The sequence below is a fragment of the Homalodisca vitripennis genome, chromosome 2 (genome assembly GCF_021130785.1).
Source record: "Homalodisca vitripennis isolate AUS2020 chromosome 2, UT_GWSS_2.1, whole genome shotgun sequence".
NCBI lineage: Eukaryota > Metazoa > Arthropoda > Insecta > Hemiptera > Cicadellidae > Homalodisca > Homalodisca vitripennis.
This window is the reverse complement of record NC_060208.1, coordinates 63,990,379-64,008,830: the sequence shown is the minus strand read 5'-3', so window position 1 is coordinate 64,008,830 and position 18,452 is coordinate 63,990,379. Positions and strand designations below refer to the sequence as shown.

Below are 18,452 nucleotides of genomic sequence, written 5' to 3'. Positions count from 1 at the left end.
AAATAATGGCTGATCGGAAAACTGATGGTATTTCCACCATGCGTCGTCCGGTCAATGCCGTCCTAACGATGAAAAGTGATATATGTGACAGATTTGATCGGTGACAATATTAAGATGTGTACACTACGAGAGCATTTACGCAACTACTGTCGCACAATGTGAATAAGATAACTACTTGCTACAGCTGTATCGCTGATTGTTGCGAGAGTCAATACGAAGTCTGTTTACAGACGACAGTGATGTTTATGATTGAAATTTTGATCGCCAACACTGCTATCCAGTTCTTGCAAAGAACTGTCTGATACTAGATGCGGTAGCGCTCGTGGCATCGCTCTAGCAATATTTACTGTCGGATACAAAAATTGCACAACTTTTTACCAGTGTACATGCAACTGGTCCAGTCAAGGTTAGACAATAGACAAAAGTCTTTATTCATGTTTGCACATTCTGTAAATTGAATAGTGTCAATTGATTGAAATAATAATTATTTATTAAAATTGTAAAACTCTATAAAAAATACATTTAAATCAAATCAAACAATTCTTTATTGTTAATTTCTTCAAGAAATAACATGGTGTCAAGCTTAAAATGCAATACATTATAAAGTACATACAATTGTACATTACAAAGTTGAGTCTTGCTTACAACAAACAAACAAAAAAACTTAACTTTTCTTTTAGTGTTTTTTAAGATAAAATACTAAAAAATTACTAACAGCAAAGTTCTTCTAAGGAATACAAAGCCTACCAACAATACAGTCCTTCAAAACTTTTCTAAATCTGTTTTTACCTTGTATGTCAGTAGTTTTAAGAGATATGTTTTAAAATATTTACTCCTGAATATGTGGTCTTTTTCTTGAAAAAAACTCTAGTTTGTGTCGAGGCAATACTGTATAAAAACTCTAGGTTAGGATGTGCCCAAGATGATATCATCACTTTTTTTATTACAACCAATGTAATCTGACACCAATCGGATCATGTGTGTGAGGAGCAATTGTTCATAAACAAAATCGAGCCCTCGCCTGCAATACAAGTGGTAAGCGTTTGAACAGTGACTTAGTTTTAATGTTTGTATTGTACATATGGAGAACACTTAACACTGGCTACGGTAGACGTGAAAGGTAGGGTGCACCACACAATGGTTTCGAGGACTGAATAAAACTTATAACACAAAAACACCACTTGAACCATGGTTACTACCGCTTTTCCGCTTTATCATTAACAGTGTACCGCAGGTACGTTAACAGCCGAGGACGACAGGTCAGCCAACTTTTTTTTTAATTCTCTAGGGAAAGAGAATTAAAAAAATTGCCTCCGCACACGTCCTAACAGGACCTTTGCACCTCCCTTACTTTGTCTGTGCCTTCAGAACCTGAGACTGTTACAGAAGCCAATCAAATTTGAGGGCTCCTGTTCTCTGATGTCATTGGGGCAGAGAAGATACGCCCCTCGTCGGCCGAATTTAATTTCCAACGGATTATTATGTGTTTGGAGGGGACTTGCCATGACACAGGAGAGATAAACTTCTCTACATTCGTGGAGGTATCACAAACTTGGATCAACCGCTGTCAGATGGAGCTGAAAAATACAATGTTCCCGGTTGCGTTAAATTCCTGGATTATTCCCGGTTTACCTTGTCGGATGGCACCCTGGGTTATCTTTAACTCTGGTACTACTAGTACCATATTTATGATAACCTAATCTAAACCTACTTATATAGCATAATAACAAATAATAGATAGGGATAAAGTGGCCTCCTTATCACCGACATCGCTTTCTTTTGGGAAGCAGAAAACAAGAAGCGATCGTCATAATGACATGTGAATTTCACAATTAATCAAATTAGGTTTTTCTTTCTAATAATGTAGTTTGTAAGTCCCCGGTAAGACACATTCTACCAAATATAGTTGCTCCGGAAAATATGAAAGTACCTAATGTAACTAACCTGCTGTCCGGTCTAGGAGTGGTAGGGTGTGACGTATGTGGCGGGGAAGAGTCCCTTTCTTGTTCCTATTTCTCCGTGCCACCAGTGCTGGTCCGTGCGGTCTGTCACCGTGATAACGTCTCCTCGTCGGAACTCCAGCTCTCCCGGCTCTTGTGGCGTGAAGTCATACAGCGCTTGTACCAAACACTACAACCACAGTATTACTATCAGTATCACACTGTAAGGGTGTCTTTCCAGAGAACATGCTTCAAGCTCTGTGGAATTCCACACATATACAGCCAACTGTCAATAAAATGTCAAAGTACAGTTATTGGGTGTCATTTTAAAAAGTCACAAATATGACCAATTTCTCAAGAAAAGTAATGGAAGGTAAATTGTGTTTTCCACAAGAAGAGATAGTAATTGAAAAGAGCCCAAATATTTACAAGGAATGAGCCAATTCCAACTTTTTGATTCTGATAACTAAATTAAATATTTCTGATTCTTTTCATATGGGATGCATGATTTTTTTAACCACTTTAAGAAGCTTTTTATAACTATATTCAAATATACTAAATAAACATTAATAAACTAAAACACAATTGAAGTTTGAGTACTTTTTTTATTAAATTACTTTGAGGAAAATCCTTCCATACATATTGATAAATATGTATAAATAAGACCTAAAATAGTGACAACTTTCTAAAATAATGACAAAAAAGGGACTTAATACGGATTATTAATGAGCGGCATATTAAATTTATTGATTCTATTATTTTTTTACTGGTATCACAGAATAAAATGTATTGTATACCTTTAAGTGCCAATATGTTATTTTATAACAGGACAGTTGATTTCACCTGAGAGCTGTGTCCATCTTACTTTTATAGCTACAGAGGAATAACAGTATATGTTAAAATCAAAACCACTACCAGTGAAGATGGATTAGACTAGTATATGAAAAACTGGCATGCTCACTGTTTGATTCAATTAAGTTGCAATAACCATTATGGGGGCTGAGCCTTAGAATATATCAAATCAATAATTAATTAATAACTCAGTTGTAATAATTGTTTTACATTGCTTACAATATTGGTAAGTGGTCTACCACATAAGTTTGGATTTCAAGATTTGATGAGTGTATACATCTTTGATCTTTTTACAAAGTTATACAAGAGATATTATTTTAAGCTTTTTGGCAAATGTCCTTTTAAATTTTGTATTTTTATAAAGAAGCAATGTTTACTTTGAAAATAACATGTTCCTACGATACAAAAGTGAACATGAATAAATAAACTTAAAATCAATACATTTTTTTTTGTTTTTAAAAAATTAAAACAGGATAGTAGTCCAATAATAAATATTTGAAAATTTTTACACAAATTAACGTGTTAGGTTATCATGAACACAACTCAGCATTTACAGTTTTGACCAACAATACACAAAATCACCATTATTAGGCCTAGTAATTTTAGTATAGAAATGCTAGTGAGATCAAGTTCCACCTGTGAACATTTTTTAATAGTATCCTATTAAGATCTTTTTTACTTGATTAAATTCTATAAAATCACGTGTCTGAATTTGTTTACCTACAACTAAAAAAATGTTGTAAGATCTTATATGAGAAGGAAATAACTTCTTTTAATAATTGAATAGCCATTATTACATTGGAGACTCAAGTCCAAATCACCGAACGAAGAATGTATTAATATCAATAAATTAACATTCTTGAACAAAATATCGTACATATGTATTTAAAATCAAACTACGAACATAAGTAACAGGTAGGAATATAAAATATAAATTGTTTTACTTTGTAGGCATTTGTTACCAGCAACCAGCCAATGTGTGGCTGACTGTTCTGCTTGTTAGCTACTTGCTCATTAAAATGCAGTTTGCAGTTGCATTTACAATCCAATAACTGTGTTTCAACGCAATTTTTTTCATGTTTACAATACCCATAATATAAAATAAAATTGTCAAAATCATCTTGGATTAGAACATACTGTAACAAAAAACTGGAAAAAATGTAGTAACAAATACATTTTTTATAAACAAACTCTTATTCAAAGAGATTACAGAGACCCAACTTTATAATGAAAAAAATGAAAATGTTCAACTAACAGAAATCTGGCAAGAAAACTAATTTTATTTCTTTTGTATGGGCAAGATTTGCTTAAAAATACAAATACATTTGTATAGCTCAGAGCAAAGAAAGAAAACATTTTGTATTATAAGAATAACATGTATTAGAACTTTTTATAGCACTTTATACAATGTTACAGATACATTTTTGTGTATTCAAAACATAATATACTTTTATAGCTTTAAGCATTACAAAACTGTTGTATAATGGTTTGTAAGTAGTACCCCATTATTTTTAAAATTTTGCCCAGACACAAGGCAGGATTACTGAGGCCAAGTTTTAATGTCAAGGAGGCATGAGGGGAGCCACAAAGCCTTATCTTGAGACTGATAACAAAGAACACTGATTGCCACAGCCATCTGCCACAACTTCCTCTCTCATCATTTTAGACTCTCAACTTTTCCAGAACTCCATTCTTGTAACCCAGTCATTCTCCTAACTTGAAAACTCAGACTGTGTTACACAATGTTGCATAATGTTATTATATTCCGAATTTAGTTAAATAATATTAATTAATACTTTAAGTTGTTAGCCTGGCACATCAATCAGCAAAATAAGGTTTAAATAAATCTTCTCTTAAAAAAAAACCATTAAATTAAAAACAACAAATAAAAAATTAATCATGAATTACTATTATTCTTGACATAATTTTTCCAGACATAAATAATTGTTTTATGAATAAAACAGGATTTTTCCACACATTTGTCATTGTTTGGTGATACAAAAAATCAGTAACACTGAACAATGGCAAATGTCAGGGAAAATCATGTTTCCTTCACAATCCTTCCATTGTCAAAAACAAAGTTCGAACAAAGAATTGTTGTATCTTGTAATAAAAGATGAAATTTAAATTGTAGACTGATACATTACATTTCAAAACAAAAATTGTTTAATATAAAACACAATTTTATTTCTTTCACAATACAATTTAATAACAAACGCCGGTTTTTCGCCGGTTAGGCATCATCAGTTAATGTAAACAGAAAACGTGTATAAAATAGAAAAAAAACATGATAAAGCAGTTAAAATAAGGTATTATCTAGAAAAATAGGGTTTACAATTCATAATTTTTTAACAGATATCTTAATTTACTAATGGTAGAAAATGGCAATGAAATGTACAGAAGGTTGGGAAGAAATTTCTAAGAAGAAATTTTAATTTGTAAGGCATGTTCTTCTAATTTGTTACAGGCAGAGAGGGGGTTCCAGAATTCATCTAGACGCTAGACCAAGATAAATTAAGTTTATAACCCTTTAATGGTATATCCGTCAAGCCCATGGAATCACAGACTATAGTTCCCTAACTTATGGAGACATCATTGATATTATTTGTTTTTAGTTCTTATTTCGTTAAGACATTTCTCCCCATGCCTGGAGAACTCAATCTTACTCTAACTAGGACAGACAAACAATTCTATATTTCGCAATAAATATAAAACAACAAATTGTGTGCACATTTCATACTTTTCTTCTGTAACCTTATAAAAATTGTTCTAAAAATATTTATTTAGAGTATCTCTAAAATGTTGAGGTCATTACAACATTTTGCTGTTTGTATGCTCATTAACGGGTGAAATTGATTGATTATTTGTATTTTTATTTATTTTCAATTTTTGAATTTAGAATGCAAGAGTGTACACAATATTTATGATTTAATTTTTTTACTGTCTGAATCCAAAGAATATCAGAGATTTGGTTAAAATTATAGGGGAATGCTCCAAACACATTGTATCATGAATGATGTATAAAATATTCAGTTGCTCTTTGCAAATGTATTACTGCATTCCTTACTTAAAAGTGATTTTAAAGAGACCTTTAAATAGCTAAACCATGTGGGTGAAAGTTTGAAGTGAGTTCTAATTTTGTTTAATGCTCATTGTAATGGATTTTAACAAAGCCACTCCTCAATTTCCAAGTTTAAATTTTGACCCTTAGATATTCATGCCAGGTTTCCCTAGCATGGGATTTATTAATCAGTTTCTGTACTTTGTAGTACTTAAGAAGTTTTGTAAAGATTATCAATATTTCACTGATCTAATATTTAGCCAATAAGAATTCATATTATTCTCAGGAGTTTGGTTTTAGAAAAGAACAAAGCACCAGAAAGAGTGATTAAAAACAAAGTTAATAAATTATATAGCGAAAGAATTGAATGTGTTCACCACACAAATTAAAGGATATAAGTTATCTGATTTAATCTTTAGAAAAGAAGAATACAAAGAACAATATTTGTTTAAAAAGAAGAAATTGTTATTTGTTTGTTGTAAAAATGTATAATGCTTGTAAAAAAACACTGAACCAGAGAGAAACGGCAAACCTAGTTTTTTCTAAAAACAGTAGTACAAATACTTTAATAATCCAAGTAATATATAACAAGAACACTATAAGCAATCAGTAGACATCTTCAAACAAAGTAAAATGTTAAGTAAAAAACAAAACAACAACATCCAGAGACTGAAAAATTCATATAAAATTGTAGAACATTCCAAACTGTCTAATCTCTTAACTGCTACAAAGGAAACTTGCTAAGAAACAGTACATCTTTGCTAGCAATAAGGGCATGCCTCAAATTCATAATTCATAAATACCTGTGCTACCCAGAAAGCAATTTAAGTGTTCATCAAGATAGAAAAGTAGTGCCAGAAACAACTGCCAATCTTTTTTTTATCACCAGTTCATAACTCAAAATAAATGCAATTGAAAATTATTGAGAAGATTTCTACGTTGGTTCTCAGTTCCACCAGTCATACAGCAATTTACAATCAAGATGTGGTCCTTCTTAGATAACATCCATCTTTATTCCACAATTGGTACATGAGTATTTGGTCCATGTATATTGTGCCACACCTGCCCACTCATAGCCACTGTTATATTTTTTATATTGAGCCATGACCAGAATCAATTTGATTTTCAAAATTGACAATATACTTGAATCAAAAATTTTAAATTACAAGTCTTTACACATTTGAGGCAAAGGGATGAAGTTCAAGGTTTAAATTTCCATTTAGATGTTTGGCAAAATCACAACAATCTTGCTCCTTCAAGTTTTTTTTTTCATAAACCACCCATTTAAAAATAATTTAATTATTAAAGAATCAATAAATTAATCCATGCCTTACTGTAACTTCTAATACAATGGTATGTAATAACAATAATTTTAACCCTTACCATGCATATTGCGGGAAATCTCGCGCTGTGAAAATGACTCTTCATGCGCATTACGGTAAATCTCGCAATCAAAGTTTTTATTTTAGTTCGTAAAACTGCCGATAGAAAGGGGTAGAATGTTGACCGAACCTCGTGACAACGATTGCACTCCATTCATTGTTCTCAGCCACCCGTTACCGATCCGAAACTGGTTGGCATCGCAACTGAATGCCATTCTGACCTGCAGACTGGCGCGTTTTACAGGATTTCCTGCGTGGTGAGGGCAACAGTGCTGTTCACGAGACCTCCGCGTAAGGTTGTTCCTGTTTTGAGGTGAGTGTTTTACATTATTTGTGAACAGTTTTACAGTGGTATTATTTCAACAATAATTAATTGTGGCAATATTATATTGTTTTAATTTCTTTATTAGTACAGTGCTATAGCCTTAATAGTAGGCCTATAACAATAAAACTACTTCACATTTTCTTACTTGTACACCCACTTGTAAAAAACACTAGGGTAGGTCATTCAATTCCAATCATTCAAATTTGCAAGAAAACTAATTTATACTAAGTATTTTTTTCTAGTGAGATATATTACTTGCCAAGTATATTTGTTCGAATTTCTAAAATGCCTGACACAACTAACTTGCATCATTCCATTATATTCTACCCGTCAAGACATCATACTTCATGGCATAATAAACATTGGCCACTGTGAGTTATTCTGAAAGTAAAAATCAAATTGCTGAGATAATTCCAAGTTTAGTGGATTCCATATGGTGTATACATTATGCTCTCCCTTACTATTCTCCAGGTTTATAACTTAAAGTTACTTTCTGGATAGTACTTCCAATTAAGGTGTTACTTAACCATAGGAGTGCAAATTAGTCAGTACCACACTAATTTTTTTTGCAAGTTCTGCTTATTGTCTTAATATTCAATAAACATTAGTTTCTTATCTTTAACTTTGGTGCTATTCAGAAATTAATGTAATGTTTTTTAACCCTGTGAGAACCAGCTGTGCATTTCATTGGACGATAAAATAATACGTTAAATATACCAGTCCGTTGATTTGTTGATGGCCATCACTTAAGGCAAATAATACCCGCCGTCCTAAAACTGCTTAACATTTTGAGTTATTTGTGTTGCCGTTATATTAAATGTTATTGTTTTCCAAATTATTACTAACTTCATTAATCTTGATTTAAAATATTGTTTCCAGTCAATATCCTGTAATTAGGATCATTATAATCTTTGTAATAAAGCGGTAACACAATTCAGACAGCATTAACAATGGCTCCCAACAGCTGCTTTCTATCTCAGTACTGTTGTCATGGTGATGTTTGATTTTGTTATTGCTCATAGATTAAACTTTTATTTGTTTAATTTTAAACATTTTTAAAATCAAGATTAGTGTGCAACAAACGTTATGAAGGATGCCATTAGCTTTACTTTGTCATGTAAATAAATGTAAACCAAATGTGCATGTAGCGTAAATAATTATTTAGTGTGTTTGATAAAATTAGTTGGAACATTTTGTACGACCTACAATTAAAAAATTTTAAATGACAATTTCATAATAAAGTGTTCAGCATATTTAATTTATAAGTTGCATTTCATAAACCATAATATTTTTTCAATTTGTAAAAATTATACCAATACTTTTTGATTATCCATATAACAAATTTTTTTAGTACGAGAAAAATAGTACTGTTTTGGATAGCACAAATTTTGTTGTTATATTTAAAAAAATATATTTTATATAAAAAATATTGGTAATATTTTAGCGAGTTCTACTTTTATTTTAGTATATTATTTTTCGTTTTAGGTTCCGAATTTAATTTTGAATATAACAGCACCAAAAACACAAAAATATATTGCATACAAATCAAGATTTGATTTTTTCCAAATGCATCTACTTTTTGAAGTCCCTCATTGAGTACAGTGCAGTTTTGGTAGAAAGTTCTTGAAAGACATAATGCAGTTATGGCATATACCAATTTTTTTTATTCTGATTTTTTTTAATGAGGTTGTTCTCCTTTTGAGCCTTATTCTGCCTATCCTTATGGGCTACTGGCCTGTGCAAGGATCCTATCAAACAGAATAAGGGGGAGAGTCGATACAGTACAAGGTCAATGGTACTGGTAAAAAGTGCTAGTCAGAGACAGGATGTGAACCTGTTATCTCTAACTCAGATTCAAAGTCCAACATCTTAGACTGCTCGGCACTCAGCACTCCCAGTCCTTAAAGGGTTAAGTCTGAGACTGATACAGCTGAGTATAAAGATGAGAGGATATACTTTAGAAAAAATATTAAATACTTAATTACTTTATTTCCATGTGTTATATTCAAATTTTTTGTCATAAAACTCTGTTTTGACATGTGAATTTCTTCTGTATTATGATATTAATGGAAATGAACACATATAAAAGGGCAATATGTGTTTTAAACTATTTATCTCCAATAAAAAGTATTTATGTGTTTTAAACAAAATGATAAACACAAACACTTAATTGTTTAAGATGTAACAGTTTTATTCATGAACCTACAACACTTAAAATGCTTATAAGCTACAAAAATTGTAACTTATGACTTCACAAGAAATAAATTTTAACCAGATATTTTATATGAGAATGTCACCACAGATACTCTTAAAACAAACAATTCAATACGATATATTTGCTTCTTTATACACTATGAAATATATTGGAGTGACAACTGGAATAGAATAACAATGTGTTTGAAAAAACACACTTTTTTTGTTCTTATTCCAAATAAGAGAAATGAACAGAAAAAATTCACAAAAATATACAACTGGATGGTAATTTATCTACACCAGCTAAGAAATAATAAGAAACATACTGAAGATTGTGATTAATACAACTCAATAACTTTGTGAAGAAAAATAGTCTTTTCAATGACGCAATACTGTTTCATAAATACAATTTTCAAATCATTTTTTTAATGTACATCCTTGTTATGAATACGCTACTCGATTCAACGTTTAATTGATTTGCAGTAGAAAATATGTGATCAAATTAGTAATTCTATGCCTTAGTGTAAAACTTTGAACTGCGTGGAATAGTTAAACACATAAAAGTGAGCTGTTCTTTATTATTAAATCTTAATCAATGTTTATAACGTGAGAAATTTTCAGATGTGTAAAGAAACTTAAGAAGATCCCAATCCGTTAGGCCAAGTTAATAATTGAGGACAAAGTCCATGAGTACAAGTGAAGGAAGGAGAAATTAGGCAAAATATATTATGAGAAACAAGATGAGAATAAAAATTGGAGAGGACTCAGTACCAAGTAGACACAGTGGAATGTTAGAGTATGATGCTTTACAGATTCTGATGCTGATGATATATCGTTACAACTGACCACTGAATAAACTATCAACTAACCAATAGGCACTCCCAGGGTTAAGTCTAAATTTAAAAGATTAAAAATAAACTAAGGGTTTTGTCATGTTTTTAGCAATGTCTCCACAGGGGTACAACACCTCTTCAGGCACCATGTCTCTCAGCTTGACGTCCTGGGAGCGTGATACAGATGCTGTCCTGTGATACTCCACCAGCTCATTGAGGCTGTTGAACTTCACCACCCATAGGAAGAACTTGCCCTGAGCGTCCCTCAGCACCTTGAAGTGTTGGACACCGTCACTGCACCTGTACGTCACGATCAAGTCAACTAGAATACTTCAAAATATCATTTTTAATTTGGTTGAAGTGTCTGCATTTGATTTTCAGAAACTGTTTACTTGAATATCAAGACTATTTCTCTTTAGTAAAAATACTCAATACAAAAACATAAAACTAATTGAAGTGTTTCCTAGAAGAATTAATAGCATTTCTTTTTAAGCGTAAAAGAATGTAAACTTACTGATTGAGAAAATAATCAAAATAGGAACTGCCAGAAAATTCTGGTAGTGTTTCTGTGTAAACGGTAATTGTGCTGTATAGTTTAGTATTGTCTACAAGTTGTTAATATACTCGCCACAGTTCTAAGGCATATTGTTCCAAATAACTACAAACTACAGCCAAGATCTTACCCATCCCTCCTGTCACAAAACAGTATCACTTCACAAAAATTCAGTATCAATTTCCTTTGGATAAAATTGTAAAAATACTGTGACTGAGATGCAAGAAAACCCTGTTTCTACAAAGACATATTTCTACAAAAATCAATTATTCAGTTGAGGCATAATGTGTAAGGCATAGATAACAATTTAATGAGTATGAATTTAGATGTTTTTTACATCACTGTATCTATATTTTCTTAAATAATTTTCAATAATGTACCTACTGCTTTGCAATAAAAACATCAATCAATTATTAGAAGATTAAGGTTTTGCTTCTGTGATTTGGAAATTGATAAATATATATATTTGGGGTGAATCACTTGAGTGTTTACTAGTACTAATGGAAATATGACCTGTTATGTTTCTTTTTCACACAGCTATTTTTTTATATTTTATGTTGTAAGCTTTAAAACATTTTCAGAACACTTTCTCTGACTAAATGGAAATTTGAATTGGATAAAAATCATATTATTTGTATTACATTTAATAACAGTGTAAAAATCAATTTATTTGGGAGAATTCTTATTTTGGGCCCTGATGTTAAGTTTTTGTAAAATTTAGCAACTTCCTTAGTTCTCATATTTAATTTAATACCCTGGATTAAGGAAACTTTCGAGAAGATAAACTATCCAGTGATATAAACTATTCTCGTTTGAAATTTCTCAACCTATGTGCTCACTCCTGATGAAATTGCTTCAGAGTTGGGTATCAGCCATGAAAATGGCAATAATAAAACCATCAAAAATTTTGTACAAGAACAAAAGACATGGTGTAGCCATCAGAGATGTCATTGTGTTTTAATATGATGCCAATCCTCACACAGCAGCTTTGACAAGGGATAAACTGGAGTGCTTGCGTTGTAAAATTTAATACATGGGAACGAGTCATGGCTGTAAGAAGCTACAGCCATGACCCGTTCCCATGTATCAAATTTTTTATTTGGGATCTTAAACAAAGCAGCAGCAGTAGTAAATTTGTTGATAGTCATGAGTGCACATGTGCGTATATATATATATATATATATACACACATACACACACACGTGCACTTGCTTGCACACTCATGACTATCAACAAATTATCTAACTCCTTTTATATATATATAGCTGAACACATCCAAAAGACGTATGACAGTGTCATCCTTAAAAGGACCATTGGGAACATTGGGAATTCATTATTTTAAACAATATATTAGCCATTTCATGTTTTTTTTTACAATGGAATAATGTACTTTATATTCAGTACATGGTTCTATTGTTTTCCAAGTAAGGTTTTTCTTTCAAGACCAATTTAATTCTTAACATGCTGTGTCAATAACAGCTGTGATTTGACCTTGAAAGTTGACACAATAGATTAGGCTAACAGACACGAGTCACACAACAAATCAGACATGTCCATGAGTTGATTGTACAACCGAACCAAACAATAAATTCAACGTGATCAGCACTACTATATGGATCAGTGAGCCTTCTTTGCCACAAAAAGAAGATGGTCCATTTTTTTATATCACAGACGTTGGAATATTCTTGATAGTCTAATTATTGAAGTCAAACTATAACTACATTCTTATTTATCATCATATTCTTTGGTTGCCATAAAATGTGAGAAACCTATAGCCACCATGTTTTGGAAATAGGCTATTGTACATCTGTCAAAACATACAAGTAGGCTATATGTTTGTTTGGAAAATTATTAAAAATAACAAATTATTCAAATGTGATGGGTTAAATTTAAATTTCCATTCAAAAAGGCAATATACTTTTATATTGTCAAATATTGGATATATAGATAATTAGCCTAAATTTGATGGCTATAGCATATTTATTTTGAAAATGTGCCCAATATATGGGTAAATAATCTATCAATAACTTGGTTTAAACCAAGAAGACACAAAGCTAGAAGTCCATTTACACAAATTATTTGCAAAACAAATAGCCCTTTTGCCTTAGACAGAAGTAGGTAGATTTTGGGACAGCAGGAACATTAAAAATGTATTTAGGATTTACATGTAATCTATATTTTGAAACTGTTAGATATACAAAAAGTTGTTATTTATACAAAATTTAGAAAATGTTATAAGCATTTCAGAACACTTTTTCTCTATGTTTAAAAATAATTTAGTTGTAAATTCTTATACAGTTTAAAAAGTAAACCATATTGGAATGAAAATGGCATACCAAGCTGGCCAACGAATCTAGCTGAGATATTTGTAACATTAATATTTGTATTGTTTCAACTTGTTTGGGCTTTTTGGAGCAGTTATCATTTCCACGAGCCATATTATATAGCATAGATATAAATATATATATAAACTTTGGAACAGGGAGTAGTTTTGGGTTCTGTATCATGTTTGGTGGTGAATTTATGAGGAAATTTTCCCCCATCCTTGGACCATTGTTGCTTCTTGTAGATCATTGAAATCATTGCTAAGAACAAAATCTTATCATCTCCTTCTAAATAAATACAAGCATACTATCAGAGCCCAGGTATCTTGTTGACTACCATCTGCATTAAAGTATAAAGTTACCATATCCTTGTTGTTTACCATGCTTCCTCACATCAAAAGAAACCTAAATCCTGCAAGATATTATTACGCTCAGAATTCAACAATGTTATGTTAAAATCAGCTGATTAGAGCAGTTAATACTGAAACCGCTGTTCGTTATGACTCACCAACAGTGCTTTCACATGACAGTGGGTGCATATTGTTTAGTACTCGGTTTTTTAACACTTTGTACCCTGGGCCCTTAATACATGTTTCGGCGTGGCTCCCTGGGGGTTTTATGATGCTTTTAAAAAAATTCTGTGTTATTACAGTAATTATGTTATAAACTCATACTATATATCTTTTTAAAGATAGAGATACATACTTTTTTTAAATGTATTCAAATATAAAGTTTATTTTCAAAATAAAATTATTACGTAATATTGAATTTTATTTTAAAAATACAAAAAAAGTTTTTGCTACATAACTTGTTAGTTCAGGTAGTTCACCGTAGTGTGGTAATTTTTAAAGCACAATGGTCTGAATCAAATACAGGATCTCGCACATTTTCGTTTAGATCGTTCATAAAATCAATATTTGGTCCCAGGTGTGTATCAAAATCATCGTCACTTTCCAACTCGGAGTCAAACAAAAGATCGCGAATAGCATCACTTTTGATTTCATCACCCATATTATTTAAACTCGAAAATAATAAGAATATAAAAGATAATCAACGGAAAGTCGAGAAGAAAGAACAAAGCAGGTGTAAATACAAAACAAAACACACGGATAACCTCACATTGCTTGCATTTGCCTTTACTCATTCAGTAAGAAACTAATGTTCTGATTATTTACAAACAGTTAAACTCACATTTAGAATACATTATAATAACATTTGCTTCAGTATTTGTCGGCTAGATTTGTAGAAAACTTAGTAAGACATCACTAAGACTCACAACAACACACAACGTGAAACACTAAAAAGCAAACTGACAGTACCGACGATCAGCCGCGGAGCCTACAATCAGCTGTCTAGACTCGCTTGTACTACGACGAAAAATATACGTATTTCATTACTAAAACGAGACCCAGGGATCTCAAAACCAACAAATACGAACTTAGACAACCAATGAACATAATCAAAATGTTTGAATCCAAAAATAAGATGACTGAGCTAAATAATACAATTAAATAACACGACCCGAGCTGTACTCGGGCGCCGGTAGCAGGTGCTGCCGACGCGGCCCGACCTATACTCGGGCTCAGGGTACAAAGTGTTAAAAGCATCATTGGATTTCTGATTAAATTGTCTAACCGAAATGTAATAACTGTGACTTTCTGATCATATTTTGATTTTAAGGCATTAACACTTATTGATTTTAAGAAGCCGCCATTTTGAAAATATTGCTTGTACAACATTTATAATTTTTTCTGTAATTAAACCTTTTGGTCATAAAGATATATATCAAATTTCAACTTAATACAACATGCCGTTCTCAAATTTAAAATAGTTAAATGAAAAAAACAAAATGGTGACTATTTAGGTAATTATTGAGTTTTAGAAAGTATGAATATGAAATTTTGATTTGAAATTGGTCCAAGAATAATACCAGAAAATATTGATACACAGTTCCCCCTCTATAGGACACCCTCTATATTTTAAGGATTTTAATGCGTTAATTTAGTCTTTTAAGGTTCACCACAAATCACCTGCCATAAAATTATGATGCAATGTGATGCTTAAGAGTAAATAAATAAATAATCGTTTACAGTAATAGAATGATTTACAAAGTCACAATCGCCCATCACTGTAGGCTGTGAATAACTGTAACTGTTGTAAATAGCTGCATCATTGTTATAACTGTGATCCAGTCCCAGAAAAAACTGGACAATCAGCCACTGTCTTTGTGCCTCATTTTTCCTCACATTCACTATTATATTTGTATAGGAAAAGATACCTTATTTGCTTTCCTGTATGTTTTCAATTAATATTTCCAAGTACTTAATAGGATTGAGCTAAGATATTGCTTTCTCTTACCCTCCTCTCCTCGCCCTCACACCCCTTGAATCTCACATCCCCCACTTCTCACCCTCCCCACTCATTCACCAATCAACAAATCCTTCACCATAGAAGTCAAATACTTCTTAATTAATATAAACCAGAATGTTAAACTTCAATTAAAATCAGCAAATGAAATTGAAAAACAGAAATTTGTTGAACATATTTTCCTCCAGAATCCTTCTGTATGTGTTTGATTGCAACAAAAAATCAAACTACAAGAATTTTCATTTGCCAACATGTGGTTGTTTGTTTAAAAGATCTTCATTGGATACTTTCATAACTACAGTAGTGTATTAAGTAATCAATTAAAAACCCACTGCTTACTTGACAGAAAGCGAAAAATCCCCAGGCGAACTCTCGCTAACTCTTATGAGAAAAGCGCCCTCATGTTTGTTTAGCAGCAACTTCTCAGCATCCGCCCTTGTGATTCTGCCATAGTACCAACTGTCAACAAAACACACATTCAACTACTAAAAGGCTAGTCTCTGAATAGTATAACTATTTTTACAGTCACTATCTTATTAATAGCGACTATCTGTGTCTTATAGTCATGACACTGGCAATGTAAGCTTGAGACATAAGCTCTCATTGGTAGGTTGGTATCATTGGTATTTAGGTCCAAAAAATGGTGTTGTATTGTAATTCAGCAATGTTACTGTTCTCACCATTTTAAATTATTACAAAAATTGGATAAGTACAGTAAACTTTCATTATGAGTGACCCACTCACAAGCCTCACACATCCTCTACCTTCCTGGACTGCTTCTGTTTGTCCCTCTGCACTGCAGATTATTGAGCAGAAAGTATTCTCCTACAGTGTTATCTGCCTAGATCTTGCTCACATATAGGAGCACATATTTTGTGACCTTTCCAAAGTGCTTGGCAAAATATTAACCTGTACAAAATGAAACGCATGATATATTATCCAATAAACTAAACAAAGTCTTAATAGAACCAGCTATTAGCTATTAGAACCAAATTAAGATTAAACAGTTTAAAAACTATTTATGATAAATGCTACCTAGGTAGCCTAATGTAATAAATATATTGGAAAATGGAGAAAAAGTTGATAAAATATTCTTATTACTAACACAAATAATAAGGGTACTAGTAAAAGAACTCCAAATATAAAAACTTTCTTCATAAACAATAATGTATTTCTAGATAAGCAAAGAATTATGAGTGTTAATTATCTGGTGAAATATCTTAAAATTCTTTCATCCAATTTGTGTCATTGTCAAGATCCAACAAAATTTGTGCGTATTGTAACGAAATAGAAACAAGTGAGGCTTTTTACACACTGTTGTACAAAACATCAGTCGTTGTATCATGTAGATTGTAGAGTGTGTCACATCTTTAGAAAACGACAGCAATCTCATATATCAAGGATAAATTGTGCATTGCATCTACCCATACATTCGTATGTTGGAGATACAACAAGTCACCTGATCCACTGACAATGACTCCAACAATGGCAGGCAGGTAGTACATGTTGAGCACATGTGTTGTTATCGTTAGCTTTAACTGTGTCTTCTTGGAGCTATGAATTTCTATACAGAAGTATTTATTTACTGATAAAATTGAGTAGTTTTCCTATTGGAAATATCGCTATTTTGCAGTACAGTTTTGAAAAGTTATAAACCATTATTTTTTTCATTTATATCAAAACTCCTGAGAGTTTGATTGCAAATGCCTCCAAAAATCAGTGTAGGCTACAAAAAAATTGTTGCAATAAAAATTAACTACACATTGTTCCTTAAATCAAATACTTGTGATTATTAGTTTTAGAAAAATACTGCCTAAAATATGGAACCAATTTGTCATCCAAAGACAGGAATAATGACTTAATCTAGAAAAAACACCTGATGAATAAAGTATTTAAAATTATAACTTATTAAGTAATGACATTGAAATAGCCATTTTTCTCATATTATGAGGTTCATTCTTTCAATATTTGGATGATCATTAACACCATATTAAATAATGATAAACAGTGAAATAAACTTTTTCCCCCTCAAAACAAAACACATGTCTCCTAAATATGTGCATTGAATCCATTTAAATGTGGTAATCAGTAAATGCAATCTATATATATAAAAATGAATGTTTGTATGTTTGTCCTTTATGGAATCGTGAACTATTGGACCGATCATGATGAAAATTTGTACGTATATGTATTTTTCCACGGAGAAGGTTTATAAGCTATGCCCATCCCTTTCCCGATTCAGGATTCCGCCCCACTGGTTACAGAAATACCCATAAGAAATGCATTGCAGCAAACATATGTTAACGTCTTTTCAAATTTTTAATCAGCTGTTCTTTGTAAACATATATTACACTTATAGTTTTAAAGCATAGAGTAAGCTTAAGAGAAACGACAAATTTTGTTTAAACTGTTTTTGCAATCACTGTTAAACATAGACTTTACTATCCAGATAATACAATTCAAATTTGACGTAAAAATTCACCTTTAACTGCAATATTTATTTAATATAAACCATGCTCATGCTTGATCAGAAGAGTAATGCAGATATCATAATTACTATCTTACGTTGGCTACAAATATAAAGAATGTTATAAAATCAACCTTAGTTGTTTTTTTTGACAG

General features: G+C 31.7%; 1 protein-coding gene across 2 annotated transcripts in view; it reads right to left on the bottom strand.

The window, feature by feature from the left end:
- Positions 1 to 18,452, bottom strand: part of LOC124354074 (growth factor receptor-bound protein 2) — a 36,803-nt gene that overhangs the window by 8,735 nt on the left and 9,616 nt on the right. Inside the window, exons 3-5 of one of the 2 annotated variants that reach the window (XM_046804263.1) lie at positions 16,170 to 16,289; positions 10,733 to 10,886; positions 1,945 to 2,130 (exon numbers count right to left, since the gene is read on the bottom strand). In XM_046804263.1, coding sequence (XP_046660219.1) covers positions 1,957 to 2,130; positions 10,733 to 10,886; positions 16,170 to 16,289 — 448 coding nt within the window. In that variant the 3' untranslated portion in view covers positions 1,945 to 1,956. Of the gene's footprint in view, positions 1 to 1,944; positions 2,131 to 10,720; positions 10,887 to 16,169; positions 16,290 to 18,452 lie in introns of both variants that reach the window. The other variant, XM_046804262.1, reaches the window with a different exon arrangement.